At 48.1% G+C, this 17,018-nt stretch overlaps 1 protein-coding gene across 1 annotated transcript in view; it reads left to right on the top strand.

The window, feature by feature from the left end:
• SMC1B (structural maintenance of chromosomes 1B) overlaps positions 1-17,018 on the top strand; it is a 941,781-nt gene that overhangs the window by 73,118 nt on the left and 851,645 nt on the right. The window contains 1 exon segment of the mRNA XM_029600056.1: positions 4,641-4,879. Coding sequence (XP_029455916.1) covers positions 4,641-4,879 — 239 coding nt within the window.

The following is a 17,018-nucleotide window of genomic DNA, read 5'->3' as shown; positions in this document are numbered from 1 at the left end:
AGCAGGGAGTTACAATAATCTAGTTTCGTGAGCATAGTGGTCTGTATGACTGTGCGGAAATCGTGTGTGTGGAGGAGGGGTTTGAGTTTTTTTAGGATGTTTAGCTTATAGAAACCTCCCTTTAGGAGAGCTTTGATGTGGGGTTTAAAATTTAGGTGCTGATCTATGAAGACGCCTAGGTCTCTTACAGACTGGGGCTGAGAGAGGGCTGTGGTTGTATTCTGGGGAGTGTTTCGTCGCGTGGGGAGGGTGAAACGTTCAGGCTGGTTAGAGATAACGAGTAATTCTGTTTTTGAAGTATTAAGAGCTAGGTGGAGCTCAGATAGCAAGGCGCTTATGGTGGTAAGGCAGGATTCCCAGCGTTGCAATGGTTCGCTTATGGACCCTTGAAACGGGATGAGGATCTGCACGTCATCCGCATATAGGAAGAATTTAAGGCCTAGGTCGGAGAGGAGGTGGCATAGGGGTAGGAGATAAATATTAAAGAGGGTGGAGGATAGGGATGAGCCTTGGGGGACACCTTGTGTGATAGGTATGCGTGAGGATTCGTGCTTGTCGATTTTTACTAGGTATTCTCTGTGTGTTAGGTAGGAAGAGAGCCATGAGAGGGCTGTGCCGGCGATACCTATTTCTGCTAGGCGGGTCATTAGTATTTGATGGTTGACTGTATCATAGGCAGCTGAGATGTCTAGTAGGGCGAGTATGTACGAGTTTCCATGGTCCATACCTTTAAGTATGGTGTCTGTCATGGCCAGTAGTAAGGTTTCGGTGCTACGGGCTTTACGGAAACCGAACTGTAGGGGGTGGAGGACGTTGTGGTCTTCTAGAAAGTCAGTCAGTTGTTTGTTGATTACCCTTTCTAGGACTTTGGATAAGAAAGGGAGATTGGAAATCGGGCGGTAGTTGGCAGGGTCTGTGGGGTCGAGGGTAGGTTTCTTAAGGAGGGGCTTGACTATGGCCAGTTTTAGAGGGTCTGGGACGCTGCCTGCGGTGATGGAGCAGTTGATTAAATCTTTAATAGGTTTGGTGATGGTGGGGGTAATGGAGAGGAAGGTTTTAGAGGGAATGGTGTCTGAGGAGTGTGTGGCAGGTTTCATCTTTTTTAGGATGGCTTCTACTTCCATGTTGGTAGTGAGGTCAAATGTTATAAGTGTAATCTTTTTGTCATTGGGAAGGGGGGCGAGGGGGGTGGTGTTGTCAGGGAAGCGAAGTAGAATGTTGTCTATTTTGTTCTTGAAGTAGAGAGCTAATTCTTCGCATCTTTTGTTGGAGATAGTTTCATTGATAATGGGTGTGTTAGAGTTGGTGAGTTCAGAGACATATGTGAATAAAGCGTTCGCATTAAATTGGTAGTCATGGATTTTTGCCGCGTGGAAATCACGTTTGGCTTGGGTAATCGCGTGACGGTATGTGTGCAAGGTGTTGTTGTAAGTAGCTTTAAGAGTGGTGGATGGTTGTTTGCGCCAGGCGCGTTCTTTAGCTCTTAGTTCTTGTTTAATTGTTTTTAACTTGGTGGAGAACCATGGTTTTCTTTTCTCAAATTGTACTAGGGGTATTTCTTTGTGGATGATGGGGCATAATTCGTTGGCTATGGTTGTTGTAAGATTGTTCCAGGAGTGGAGTGCACTGTCTGGGTTGGAGAGATCGATTTTATTAGTTATTTTGTCGAAAGCTAGGGTGAGCTCTTCCGTACTACAGTGTTTACGGAAGGAGATAGTTTTACGATGTTTTTGTGTGGTAGGTGTGGGGACTTTGGTTTCAAAGGTAGCATTAATGAGGAAATGGTCGGACCATGGTATCGGAGTGATTACAGGGGGGGTGGTAATGGTTATTTTAGAATTCACAAAGATTAGGTCGAGTGTGTGGCCCGCCTTGTGTGTGGGTTCAGTGATGATTTGTTTGAAACCCAGGGCTTTGAGGGTGTCCAGTAGAATCTCGCAGGCGGAGGTGGCAGGGTGGGCATCCACATGGAGATTGAAATCCCCTAGTATAATGGTAGGCAGGTCTGTTTTGATGTTGACAGTGAAATATTCAGTAATAGGTGAGGGATCTTGTTCAATTAGGCCCGGGGGGGGCGTAGACTAGGCAGATTTGCAGGGAATTGGATGTAAATAGAGCAATTTCTAGTTTGGGCGGGGGTTGAGTGGTTTGGAGTTTGAGGCTAAGTCTTTTTTTGGCTTCCAAGAGTAAGCCCCCACCTCTCTTTTTAGGTCTTGGGATGGAGAGGAGGTCGTATGTCTTTGTTGGGAGCTGGTTTAGGAAAACCTGGTCAGTGTTTTTTAACCAGGATTCGGTAATGGCACATAGATCGGGGTTGTCGTCTATAAGCAGGTCATTTAGTATGGGTCCTTTTTTTTGGATGGATTGGGCGTTAAAGAGGGTAATGGCTAAGGTGGTTAAGCCCAGAAATTGTGAGAAGGGAGGGGTCGTGATAGTTATGAGGGATTTGCGAGGGTTGGGTGGAGGAGGGCGTATTGTGAGGGGTTTGCGTAGCAAAGGGCAGTGCCGTCTTGGAATGGGGAGTAGGCACATGGTTCTGGTAGCAAAGTAGGGCCTTGGGCAGTAGGGGACAACAAACAGAAGGGGGGGGGACTGTAGCGTTAAATGGAATAGTAGGGTGTTAGGGAAGATATCTGGTCTTGGAGATAGCTATAGGTTGTTTACATATGGCCGGTAGGTTACAATGAGTGGTTGGGTACACTCTAATGTATGGTACACTCTAATGCAGGGTACAATCAAAAGCAGGGTACAATCCAAGGCAGCGTTAGGTGGATCAATAAGATGTCAGGGGAGACGCTGGGTGTTGGGAATAGTTAAAGAAAATTTACATAGGGTGAGCAGGTTACAGTAAAGTGCAAGGAGCGCTCAGATGCATGAAGTAATCAGAAGTACAGAGCATACATAGGCAGGGTGCTATCCAAGGTGTTTGTTTTTAGGCAGGTGATTACACCTTTATATATATATCGTCAAAAAGGTAGCAGAGTGTTCCAGTTAGGTCTGAAGCGTTTTTTTTTTTTTTTTTTATAAATATATATGTTCGCCGTCTCCGCTGGTGCCACTTCTGCACTGGTCACTGAGTAGAGGGAACAACAGAAATAGGCTCTTACCCCGAAGTGGGAGGCGCCGACCACGCGAACCCCAGTAGAGGAGGGATGAGATGCAGCTGAGGCCGGGAAGGCAGAGCGTTACAATACCCGTGATGGTCTTGTTCAGTGTGTCACGCATGTGAGAACCATCTGTCAGGTGTGTCACGGCCAAAAAAAGGTTGAGAACCACTGGTCTAGGAAATAGCCCAAAAACTTGGGAGCCAGAAGCTGAGTGCTCTCAACTTCCTTTTCCCTGAAGCTGAAGAGCTGGGTGGAAGTAGGAGAATGTTAGGCTCCCTGTGTGAGATCTGCTGGAGCTCCTTTAGGGCCTGTTTACTAAGGCTGTTTGTCTATTTGTGTATGAGAATAAAAAGCTTAGTAAATCAGGCCATCCTCCTCCTCCCTGCAAGCATGTTGGCAGCTTGCTGGTGCCCCTGATAACTGCTTCTGAAGCAGTTGCAACTTTGCTTCACCTATCACTGTGGCCTAGCTCCCATTCAGTCTCTCTTTAGCCCCTAAACCCAAATGTCTTCTCTTATTTCCCTGTTCCACCCTCAGCCAGCCAGCCACCTCAACTAGCTAGCTGCAGTCAGTTACCATCCTTTGCTTTGGCTTCCACTGTCATTTGCTGTTGCCACGTTTGGAACAACTGTTTCCAGTTGTTTGAGGACTGCACCAAATGTTTTATGGTGAGTTTGAGCCATGTGGTGCTTGAAAACCCTTCTGGTCTCAAGTCTTATGAGACTGCAACCAGCGTGGGATTTCAGAAATCGCTTGGCTCAAACTCATTGAGAGCCATGTCCGCAGGCCCCATCATGGAGGGAATAGTTGCAGTGGTAGCAGGAGCAGCCCTTAAAAATCCCAGGTGCCATGGTGAAACTTAGTCCTGACAGGTCAGAATAAATAGAATGTACTTACTTTAATGTAATGAATTTTGAGTCTGGTGGTTAGAGGGCAATATTTCAAATCCATATACCCAATAAATGGCAATTTTTATCTTTAAACTTACTTGTTTGAAATTTGCCTTCAGTCCCTCTAATCTAAAGGTATTTATGGAGTTCTATAGCACACATGCAATAATTAGGGGTGTGTTTTGAGCGGAATTGGAAAATAACGCACATTGATCATATTTTCCCAAATTTGTGCATGTTGTTTATAAAAAATGTACCTGCAGAAAAGGCAGGTGCAAAGTCTGTGGATATTTTGTACTCACTGCTGTTTTCAATGGGTAAGTATGTTTTTATTTTTCCCTTTACAATTTAGTTATATATTGTCTTATCTGTGGACTTTGTTTTTTGGCAGTTTTAAAACTGCTTTCATAGTATAGCATGCTCTTTTATTTGCTAATCAGTAAAGTTTAATATTTGTGGTGTTCGGTTAGAACAATAAAATTAATTTAAATGTGTTCTGTTTTCCCCCCACTATATAAAGTAGCTTGGGGCCACTTAGACCTTAATGGAGAAATAAATGTAAATTTTCTTTGACAGTAGGATAAGCTTCTTAAAGATTTCTCTAAGTATCACTATACATTTTTTCATGTTTATCTGTTTATAGGCAGAGCATTACCATATGCTGATTAATGAACTGCAAGAAAGCAGGATTCAGTTGCAAATTTTTAAGCTTTTTCACAATGAGCAAAAAATCAATGCTGTAAATGCTTCCTTGAATGAGAGGAATGAAGATGTGAAGAGAAGGAAAGGCCTTCATTCTGTAGCAGAAGAGTCAATAAAAGCAAAAAAAAAGGAGCTTGGAAAACTAAACAGAGAGCAACAACAGATTGAAAAGGAAGTAAAGTAAGACGTTTTTGTGCATTTTTGTTTTTTAACTGTAGTAGTGGTAATATAAGCACGTATTCTTGAACATTTCCTTGATAAGAAAAATGTTATTACATATTTTATTTAGGCAGTTGAGGGAGCTATAATATCTGACAGCAAAAATGAATGAGTTGAATCTCCTCACAATAATCCAGAAATAAAGTGGAGTATACGCCAAATACGCATAAGCTTTGTATATAATGTTTCTTTCTTGTGAAATTTGAAGGCAAGCAACTAGTGTTTTTGTCCTGAATAGGATTAGGTGCATGGTGTAATTTGCCTAATATGAAATACTGTTTGCTTGTTCACATTGATTATCTTCTTGTGAATATCTGGCATATTCCCTCTTTTAATTTCAGATTTCTGTAAACCACAACTCTTTCTCTTATTCATGATCACAGATAAAGTGATCTCAAACATTATTAGGCTAGGAAAGTTAGCCGGATTAATATATCTGGGTAAATTAACCAGGGTTTTTGACAGCAACAAATTGTCACTCAGAAAATTAAAAGCAATTCTTGTAATTATAAAAATTTTCATACCTACATTGCATATACTATTGGAGAAACAACTGAAGAACTTTCCAGTAAGAGCTTTTAAACGTGTATATTAGAATATCCTCTGACAGTGGATTAATTTTGTCCAGTTTTGCAGATTTTGTTTTCACAATCAAAATATTTTTTGTTTAGATGTTTCTATTCATATTTTGTTTTAGCCCTTTAAACTCCTTAGTTAACAAATTTTGGCCATTTTCCTTCTTAATTTTACAGCACTGCTGTATCAGCTGCTTTGTGTAGATTGTACTAGTCCTTCTCACAGGACAAGCAGGATGGTTGTCCTCACAAATGGGTGACATCGAGGATGGAGCCCACCACGGAAAACTTCTGTCAAAGTTTAACAGAACTTTGACTGGCCCCTACTGGGCATGCCCAGCAAGGCACTGACCCTGCAGCCAGCAGGGGTCTCCCTTCAGTCTTCTTTTTTCCGCGCAGCAGTTGCCACGCGGTGAAAGGAGCTCTCTAACCACGTTCCTGACAGGAATTTGGAAATTAATTTCCTAAGAAATTTGCCCCTCAGGGGTCTCCCTTCGACAAATTTTTTAGTCATCTTACGGAACCCGGTAAGTTTTTTGCCTTCTTCCATCGACTGCCGTCGATTTTGGCCCTCGAGGCCTGTTGGCACTTACCGATCCCCAGCCTAAATTTTGGCTTCAAGCCATGGCAACGGGGTTCCGCCGTTGTCCGGATTGTACCCGGACTATGTCCATCACAGACCCCCACAGGGTTTGTGTAATGTGTTTGGGTAGTGAGCATGATGTCCTGACTTGCACCAAATGTGCCTTAATGACACCCAAGGGTCGCAAAGCCAGGATGGAGAAGATGGGGCTCCTCTTCCATGCACCCACCCCAACGCCATCGATAGCATCGACGTCATCGGAACCGGCACCGTCGAAGTTGTACCATCATCGTCAACCCTCCGGTGACCGTCCGCCATCGATCGCTTCTCGGCCGTCGACTCCCGTCCCTTCCCCGGATGGGCGAGGGGATCGGAAAGAAAAGCATCGCCATCGACGGCACAAATCTCGGCCTGTCGAGGATCCACAACCATCGACCTCTGCTCAAGCCGAGCCACCGACAAAGAAGCCGCGAACAGACCGGACACCGTCCACGTCTCGTTCGCCGGCATCGAGGAAACCCTCACCCTCCCGGGGTGCGGGGGCCGTGATCCCACCGGTTACGGTGGTCCCTCCGGCCCTACCTCAGCCTCCCTCTCCCGTCGAGCCGGGTATGTTTACCCCTGGTCTCCGGGCAGAACTGGACCGGCTGGTCCAGGAGGCCATCGAGAAAGCGATGAAGAAATTACAACCTCCATCGGCACCGTCTCCGGCACCGGTTCCATCGCCGCCCCCGGCACCGACACCGGCACCGGCTTCGCCACCGAGGAGGGAACCGACCACCGAGCCGTTGATACAAGCGCTAGCACCGCTACTGAGCCGCATGGAGGCGCTCATGACGGCCCTTCCATCGGTGATTCCAGTACCATCGACAACACCACCGTCTCCAACTGGATTCTCATCGGCAGGAGAAACACCGTTCCGGATTTCCCCTTCCGGGGTGGTTCCATCGATACCTTCTGGTATATCTCCACCGATATATCCTTCGGTTCCATCCATTCCGCGCCAGGCACCGATTCCATCGGCAGCACCGAAGCCATCGATGCCATTTCTGGTTCCACCTACCGCACCGATTCCACCTCGGTTTCCATCGATGCCTTTAGAGCCTCAGCCAGGTCCATCAGGGCTACAAGCCCCACATGATCCCTATGATACCTGGGGTGATGATGATGATACATCTTCTGACACAGATTTGCCTTCGCCACCATCTCCTACAGAGAGTAGAAAAAGATCTCCTCCTGAGGATCTATCTTTCATTAATTTTGTGAAAGAGATGTCAGAAGTTGTACCTTTTCAACTACAATCTGAAGCTGATGACAGACACCAGATGATGGAACTCCTTCAATTTCTGGATGCTCCAAAAATCATCGCTTCCATCCCTATACACCAGGTGTTTTTGGATCTGCTCAAGAAAAACTGGGAATCTCCTTCATCAGTGTCCCCAGTTAACAAAAAAGCTGACTCCACCTACCTTGTCCAGTCAGCACCAGGTTTCCAAAAACCTCAACTGGATCATCGCTCTGTTGTAGTTGAGTCCGCGCAGAAGAAGGCCAAGCGTCTTAAGCCTCACTCTTCTACCCCACCTACCAGGGACAACAAGTTCCTAGATAGTGTTGGACGGAAAGTCTATCATGGAGCTATGTTGATTTCACGCATAGCTTCATATCAACTCTACATCACTCAATACAATAGAGCCATCCTTAAGCAGATGCAAGACTATGCTGACACGTTGCCGGACCAATACCAACCGCAGCTTCAGGCCCTTCTTCACAAGGGATTTGAGGCAGGGAAGCACGAGATTAGGACTGCCTACGACATCTTCGATGCTTCCACAAAAGTTTCAGCTACAGCCATCTCAGCCAGACGTTGGGCTTGGTTAAAGTCATCCAACCTTCGCCCAGAGGTTCAAGATCGTCTTGCTGATTTACCCTGCTTAGGCGACAATTTGTTTGGAGAGCAAATTCAGCAGATTGTGGCGGAGTTAAAAGACCACCATGAGACGTTGAAACAACTCTCATCTGTCCCACCTGAGGTGACCTCCAAGCAACCGCAAAAGAAGGACTCTAAGAAGTCGTTCTTTCGACCACGTCGCTACTACCGTGTTTCCCCGAAAATAAGACATCCCCCAAAAATAAGACCTAGTAGGGATTTAGCCGAATTCTTAAATATAAGACCTCCCCCGAAAGTAAGACATCCCTTGTAAACAGGGGCGGATTGACCTATCGGGGGATCAGGCTTCCCCCGGTGGGCCAGTCAATCCTGTGACGTCATTTTTTATTTATTTATTTATTTTTTTAAAATAAAGTTTCCAAAGTATTAGGAGCAGATGCGAGCAGTGGTATCCGGAGGGGAGCCGATGCGCCCAGGCGCAAGGAGGCTCATGCGGCCGCTGAGCCTCCTTGCCCGAAGAAAAAGATCGCGTTCAAATGCACTGATGCTCTTTCTCCTTCCTGCCTGTGCGGCCCCGGAAGTAAACGTTGCCAGAGCCGCATGGGCAGGAAGGAGAAAGAGCATCAGCGCGTGAAGAAGAGGAGCCGCCGCGGGCTGCTGCGAATCCCAAGTCGCAGCGGCCCAAGAAGAGGAAGAGGCCCGGTAGCGAGGAAGAGGCCCGAGAAGTTCAGGGCCGCTGCAGAGCCCATCCTGCAGCGACCCGCGAAGAGGAGGCCTGCAGTGGTATCCGGAGGGGAGCCGATGCGCCCGGGCGCAAGGAGGCTCATGCGGCCGCTGAGCCTCCTTGCCCGAAGAAAAAGATTGCGTGCAAATGCACTGATGCTCTTCCTCCTTTCTGCCTGTGCGGCCCGGAAGTAAACGTTGCCGGAGCCGCATGGGCAGGAAGCAGAAAGAGCATCAGCGCGTGAAGAAGAGGAGCCGCCGCGGGCTGCTGCGAATCCCAAGTCGCAGCGGCCCAAGAAGAGGAAGAGGCCCGAGAAGTTCAGGGCCGCTGCAGAGCCGATCCTGCGGCGACCCGCGAAGAGGAGGCCCAGAGGTGAGAGAGAGGCTGAGGGTCTGTAGAGGGTGCGTGCGTGTATGAGATGAGTTGAGAGATTGTGTGTGAGAGTGAGGATCTGAATGTTTGCAGAGGCAGCATGTGAGAGCCTCTGTGTGTGTGTGTGAGAGAGACAGCGTGTGACGGTGAGAGCCTATGCTTGAGCAAGACAGCATGTGGGAGTGAGAGAGAGACTGTGTGTATGAGCGTCAGACAGCATGAGCCAGTGAGAGACTGTGTGTGTGTGAGAGAAATGCATGTGAGAATGAGAACCTGACTGTGTTTGAGGGAAGAAGACGGAGAGAAAAGAAATACGGAAGAAAAAAGGACAATATAAAAGGAATTGGCAAAAAAATAAGAAAGGGAAGGTGGAAAAAAAAAAAGCCTGTGACCAACCGATTAGAAAACTAACATCAGCCAGCAAAGGTAAAAAAAAAAATAAAAATTACTTTTTAGTGATTGGCACATGTGATCTTTGGGAATGTGCAAGAATAGCACTTTCTCTATGCAGATCTCACAATGTACGAGATCAGCATGGAGGAAGTGGAAGCCCACGGGGCCTGCACAGAGGAGGCAGCAGAATGGGCTTCAGTGTCAGTAGCAGCAATCGGCGCCTCCCCAATAGCCAAGTGGCAGCAGTGACAGTGGCAGCAAGATTACAGACATCTGGGGATGGTGGCAGTACCAGTCGGGGGACCCCTTCCAAGCAGTGTGCAGAGGTTCAAAAGCAGCAGAGTCAGCCCAAGCTGACTACCATGAATGCTGCACACTCTTACCTCTCTCTGACAGCACACTGGTGAGGCATGGCTGACGCAGGGGCAGCCAGCAGCTCAACGGTATTAGACATCCCCTGAAAATAAGGCCTAGTGCATCTTTGGTACCAAAAATTAATATAAGACACTGTCTTATTTTCGGGGAAACAGGGTACCCTCCGTCAACTAGGGCTCGTCCTGCACGGTCCTCTAACAGGCCTCAGCCTCGTCAGCCAAGAAAGCAAAGACCTACTGTAGCCCCACCTCCTGGGCCTGCGGCGGGCCTTTGACTTCCCTGTACTGAGCACAAACCAACTCCCTCTTCCACACATCCCTGTGGGAGGTCGTCTGTACCACTTTTTACACCGTTGGAAACAGATCACCTCAGATCAGTGGGTGCTCGCAATTATCGCACAGGGTTACCACCTCAACTTCATAACACTTCCACCAGACTCCCCGCCCCTTCAGGCATGGAGTCTAACCAGCCATTTGACTCAATTACAACAAGAAGTATTCCTTCTTCTACAATCAAATGCTATAGAACCCGTCCCTCCTTGTCAACAAGGGAAAGGATTCTACTCCAGATACTTCCTAATACCAAAGAAATCAGGAGGGCTACGTCCAATTCTGGACCTTCGAGCCCTCAACAAGTATCTACAAAAAGAAAAGTTCAAGATGGTAACCCTGGGCGCCTTGCTCCCTCTGTTGAAAAAGGGGGATTGGCTGTGCTCTCTCGACCTCAAGGACGCTTATACCCACATTGCGATACAACAATCTCATCGCAAGTATCTGCGTTTTCTGATAGGCCACGACCATTATCAATACCGGGTACTACCTTTCGGCCTGGCATCTGCTCCACGAGTCTTTACCAAATGTCTCGTAGTGGTAGCAGCATTCCTCAGGAAGGAAGGTGTCCACGTCTACCCCTACTTGGACGATTGGCTAATCAGGGCCTCCACCCAACAGATTGCTCAATCCTCCCTAAAATTGACAATTCACTCACTCCTTTCCTTAGGGTTTCTTGTCAATTACGAGAAATCCTGCTTGGTCCCATCTCAGACCTTATCCTTCATTGGGGCAGACTTGGACACCTTACAGGCAAAAGCCTACCTTCCACTTCAACGGGTCCAAACTCTCATGTCCCTAGCTCGCCAGCTCCAGTCGCAACACACTGCCACAGCTCGCCAATTCCTCATCCTCCTAGGACACATGGCATCCTCGGTTCAAGTCACTCCCTTGACCCGACTAGCCATGAGAGTAACACAATGGACTCTGCGACACAAATGGATTCAGGCTTTTCAGCCTCTGTCCTCCATCGTCACAGTTACACAAGCGCTACGCCTGTCTTTAACCTGGTGGACGACTCAAGTCAATCTCCTTCAGGGCTTACCCTTTCTCCTACCAGATCCACAGGTAATCCTAACCACCGATGCTTCCCACATCGGTTGGGGGGCCCATGTGGACGATTTACAAACCCAAGGGTTATGGTCGCCAGAAGAAGCCGAACACCAGATAAATTTCTTGGAACTTCGAGCAATTCGCTACGCGCTCAGAACTTTCAAAGATCGTCTATCGGATCAGATAATCTTAATCTAGACGGACAACCAAGTGGCCATGTGGTACATAAACAAACAGGGAGGCACAGGCTCCTTACTTCTGTGTCAGGAAGCTGCGCAGATCTGGGCAGAAGCCCTCTCCCATTCCATGTACCTCAAGGCCACTTACTTGCCGGGAGTGGACAATGTATTGGCAGACCAGCTAAGCCGTGTCTTCAAACCACACGAGTGGTCACTCGATCCTCTGGTAGTGACCTCTCTGTTTCACAAGTGGGGTTTTCCCCGCATAGACCTCTTTGCGTCCCCTCAGAACCACAAAGTGGACGATTACTGCTCTCTCATTCAGAGCCAACACTCTCAGCCGAGGGATGCCTTCTCCCTCAAGTGGACGACAGGTCTGCTTTATGCATTCCCTCCACTTCCTCTTCTGTCAAGGACTCTCGTGAAGCTTCGCCAGGACGGAGGAACCATGATCCTGATAGCACCCCACTGGCCACGCCAAGTGTGGTTTCCCATACTCAAGGATCTCTCCATCCGCAGGCACATCCCTCTGGGAACGGATCTGCATCTGCTCACTCAAAACGACGGATGCCTCCTCCATCCCAGCCTCCAAGCCTTGTCCCTGACGGCATGGATGTTGAAAGGTTAGTCCTTCAGCCATTTAACCTTTCGGATTCGGTTTCTCGTGTCCTGATAGCTTCACGAAAGCCCTCCACCAGAAGATCCTACTCATATAAATGGAAAAGGTACACATCATGGTGCACTTCTCAGTCCCTTGATCCCCTTTCCTGTCCAATCTCTAAGTTCTTGGACTATTTATGGCACCTATCAGAATCTGGTCTAAAGACCTCTTCCATTAGGATGCATGTCAGTGCGGTTGCCGCCTTCCATAAGGGTATAGAAGGTGTCCCTATTTCAGTACAACCCCTGGTGACACGCTTTCTTAAAGGCTTGCTCCATCTAAAGCCACCTTTACGTCCTCCGGCCCCATCTTGGGACCTTAATCTGGTTCTTGGTCGTCTAATGAAACCACCTTTCGAACCTCTACACTCCTGTGACTTGAAGTATCTCACATGGAAAGTATTATTCCTGTTGGCTATTACTTCAGCTCGCAGAGTTAGTGAGTTACAGGCCTTAGTCACCTATCCGCCTTACACTAAACTCCTGCAAGACAGGGCGGTACTCCGCACTCACCCTAAATTTTTACCTAAGGTAGTTTCTGAGTTTCATATCAATCAATCCATCATCCTACCTATCTTTTTTCCCAGGCCCCATTCCAACTCTGGGGAACAGACTCTGCATACCCTAGACTGTAAACGAGCTCTAGCATTTTATCTAGACCGTACAGTTGCTCACAGGAAGAGCACTCAATTGTTTGTCTCCTTCCATCCTAACAAGTTAGGACAACCTGTGGGTAAGCAGGCTCTCTCCTCCTGGTTGGCGGACTGCATTTCTTTTTGCTATCAGCAAGCTGGCATTCCTTTTCAAGACCGTGTAAAAGCACACTCTGTGAGGGCCATGGCGACTTCAGTAGCACACCTTCGATCGGTGCCGCTTCCTGACATCTGTAAAGCTGCAACCTGGAGTTCTCTCCATACCTTTGCAGCCCATTATTGTTTGGACAAAGCTGGAAGACAGGACTCCATCTTCGGCCAATCTGTCTTGCGTAACCTTTTTCCAACTTAATGTACCAACACCCTTCCACCTCCCGGTAGGGTGCGGATGTCCTTACCAAATTCCTCCCCAGTTGTTGTGCCTCTTGCACGCCGTTGGGTACATTTGGTGCAAGTCAGGACATCCTCAGCTCGGTACTCACCCATTTGTGAGGACAACCATCCTGCTTGTCCTGTGAGAAAGCAAATGTTGCTTACCTGATGTAACAGGTGTTCTCACAGGACAGCAGGATGTTAGTCCTCACGAAACCCGCCCGCCACCCCGCGGTGTTGGGTTCGTTTTGTTTTTACTTTTTAGGCACTGCCTGTAGCTTTGAAAATCAGACTGAAGGGAGACCCCTGCTGGCTGCAGGGTCAGTGCCTTGCTGGGCATGCCCAGTAGGGGCCAGTCAAAGTTCTGTTAAACTTTGACAGAAGTTTTCCGTGGTGGGCTCCATCCTCGATGTCACCCATTTGTGAGGACTAACATCCTGCTGTCCTGTGAGAACACCTGTTACATCAGGTAAGCAACATTTGCTATATGCTTTACTTTGCCCACAGCCTATTATATTCAGGGATGTGTTTCTTTTCCTAGGACAAACAGGATGGTAGTCCTCACATGTGGGTGACATCATCTGTTGGAGCCTGGCACGGAAAACTTTTGTCAGAGTTTCTAGAAGCTTTGACCAGCACACTGAGCATGCCCAGCATGCCGCTATCCACGCGTTCACATGAGGTTCCCCTTCAGTCTCTTCCATGGTGCAGTTTCCTCGTGGTGGTGGAGCTCCTCTTTTTCCTTATTTTCGTCGACAAGTATTGGGTTTTTTCCGGTCTTCCTCGTAGATTACCCCTTCGCGGTCGGTGCCTCCTTGGCGTATAGGTAATTTTCTGTTTTCCAACTTTGTGGTCGATTCCTGAATACTCGCCTCATGGTGATGGCCAGTCATCAACCACCCGCCGATGTTTTTCATGGCACATTGTTCTCCAAGGACAAGCAGGAAGGTAGTCCTCGCACATTGGTGATTAGATGGAGCCCCGAAATGGAAAACTTATGTCAAAGTTTCTAGAACTTTGATTTGGCACACTGAACATGCCCTATCCCACGCGTTCATGTGGAGTCGCTCTCTAGCCTCTCTTTTCTGTGGAGCTGTAAGCATCACGGTGTGAGTGAGCTCACTTTGGCCTTTTGGAAAACTTCTCTCGTTTTCCGCGTTTTTTTTCCTGCAAGGTGTTCTACTCTAGGTCCCTCTCGGTGCTTCCCCTTAGTGTTCCTACTCAGGGTTTTTGACGCCTCTGGTAAGTTTCGTTTCGCGATTGATTCTATTGCGACGGTGGGGCTTCGGTGCCCGCTGCCATCAATTTTGATTTTGCGGCCCTTTTATTTCATCTCGTCATGGCTACTTCCAGTTTTTGGCGATGCTCCCAGTGCCTGAGGACTGTGTCTATTACGTACCCCCATGAGATATGTCTCGTCTGCCTGGGGGCATTGCATAATGTCCAGGATTGCTGCTTATATGTACAAATCACCCCAAAGGGGGGGGATGTCTTTGTCTCAAAAGGATGGAACAGCTCTTTGGGTTGAAGACCAATCCTGCGGCATTGACATTGATGGACCTTGAATACCACGTCATCGATATTGGTGGGACTGGTGCCATCGGTGGATAGTGGTGCCGGGCATAGACCACCATCTATCTCCTTGTGGCTGAGGATGTCTGGTTCCTCATCTGCCTCGGCTCCAGGGAATAACTAGGCTGAGCATCGAGGGAAGCTGAAGAAGCATCGGTGCTGGTCCCCATCGATATATGTTGCTGGGTACGGGGATGCACTGGCTCATGCTGCGATGCCCCCGAAGCGATCCCACAGCGAGGAACACCAGTCTTCTGGTGCCGGAGAAGGACACAGAGCGATGGATGCATTTGGGCGGAAAGTGTTTCAGGGGGCCATGCTCATTGCCTGCATTGCTTCCTATCAGCTCTACATGAGCCAGTACTCATGTAATATCAGGAAGTAGGTTAAGGAGGTGGCCAAGCAGCTGCCTCAACAGCAGCAGGACTCCCTCAAGTCGCTGGTGTATAAGGGCCTGGAGAGCTGGAAACAAAGTCTGAACGACCTATGTTGTTTTTGAGATGGCATCGAGGGTATCTGCAGCAGGAATCAGCACCCACAGAATGGCATGGCTGCGGGCATCTGTTCTCCGACTGGAGGTACAGGAGCAACTTGCTGAGATAGGGTGAGGAACGTGGTGTCCCAGCTCCGGTACCCCCATGAGACCCTCCAACAACTCTCCACCAGCACTCCAGACCCATCCTCCTAGGAGGTCAGCGAGAATGGGACAGAGGAAATCTTTTCTTTTGCCAGAGGAAATACTATCCTCTGCCCTCTTGCTCCCATTAACAGCATCAGGGCTCCTGTGGCCATCCCAAGCAGCAGAGAGCGCTCAAGCCCCAGCTGGAGCATCACTCAATTCCAGGGACGGGGTTTTGACTGGGTCGTAGGAAGTGTAGCCGGGACATTGGACCCTCTGGTCTGGGGCAGGCTGCAGTTCTTCGCGAAACAATGGGCCCAGTATAACCTCGGACCAGTGGGTTCTTTCCTTCGTTGTTGAGGGTACCAGTTGAATTTATTGGGTGTCCTTCCAAATTGCTCTCTGTGTCTGATTTGGAGGCAGGTAGCGTATCAGGAGGTTCTGCTAGCAGAGCTCTCCTCCCTTTTAACTGCCGGAGCAGTTGAACTTGTCCCACCAGGGTAAAGAGGGCAGGGATTCTACTCCAGGTACTTCCTAATTCCAAAGAGAACAGAAGGACTGTCTCATACTAGACTTAAGGGCATTTCTGAAAAAAGAAAAGTTCAATATGGTTTCCTTAGGCACCTTGATCTCCCTTTTGCAAAAAGGGGACTGGCTATGCTCCCTCGATCTAAAGGATGCATACACTCACATCGAGAACTTCCCCAGTCACAGGAAGAATCTCCAATTTGTGGTGGGAAAACAGTACTTCCAGTACTGGGTGTTGCCATTCGGGCTAGCGTCAGCCCCATGGAGTTCTTGACAGGTCTGAACTTTTGGCCGCTGCATGCTCTTTCCTGCCGACTGGAAAACGAAGACAGTTTTTCTGGTAGCAATCTGTTCAGCACATCAGGTCTCTGAACTATAGGCTCTTTTGTGTCGGAAGCATAGAAACATAGAAATGACGGCAGAAAAAGACTAAACGGCCCATCCAGTCTACCCAACAAGCTCTCACACTTATTTTCCCATACTTATCTGTTTCACCGACCACCAAGTTCAGGGCCTTTGTTGGTAACTGATTGATTCGAATTTCCTGCCACCCCCTGCCGTTGATGCAGAGTAATGGAGTCGCATCAAAAGTGAAGCATAAGGCTTAATGGTTAAGGGTAGTAACCGCCGCATCAAGCAAGTTACCCCGATGCTTGTTTACCCAGACTGCACAAATCAATGCCTTGTTGGATTTTGTCTGAATGTAAATCCTCTTTTCCACATTTCCCCATGCCGTTGAAGCAGACAGCAATGTTGGAGTTGCATTAACCACGTGAAGGCTTATTGAGTTAAGGGTAGTAATCGCCAGGTAGTAGCCACCATTCCAGCAAGCCACCCCCATGTTTCATTTTCTAAGTATGACTCCGGGAGCGGTACAAATTCTGACTATGCCCTCTTTTTTGCCAAAAGTAGTTTCGAGTTTCATTTGAATCAGTTTATTTCCCTGCCCAACTTGGACAGGGACATTGATGAATGTGAGTACCATCTTTCATGTTCCTTGGACGTCAAGCTTCATTTGCTGGGGTACTTGGAGATGACTAAATCTGTTCGGAGGTCTGATCGCCTGTTTGTATCCATGGTGGTGGTAAACAGGGAGCACCAGTAAAACGAGTAACAATATGGCTGCCTATGTGGCTACTGAGGTTGCTTTGCCAAAACAGATTAGACCGCTTTCCTCAAAGGCTCAGGCAGTATCATGGGCGGAACTTCGTTTGTTGCAGCCTGC

This window comes from Rhinatrema bivittatum, chromosome 4 (assembly GCF_901001135.1).
Source record: "Rhinatrema bivittatum chromosome 4, aRhiBiv1.1, whole genome shotgun sequence".
NCBI classification, from domain to species: domain Eukaryota; kingdom Metazoa; phylum Chordata; class Amphibia; order Gymnophiona; family Rhinatrematidae; genus Rhinatrema; species Rhinatrema bivittatum.
This window is presented reverse-complemented; position numbering and strand designations above follow the sequence as displayed.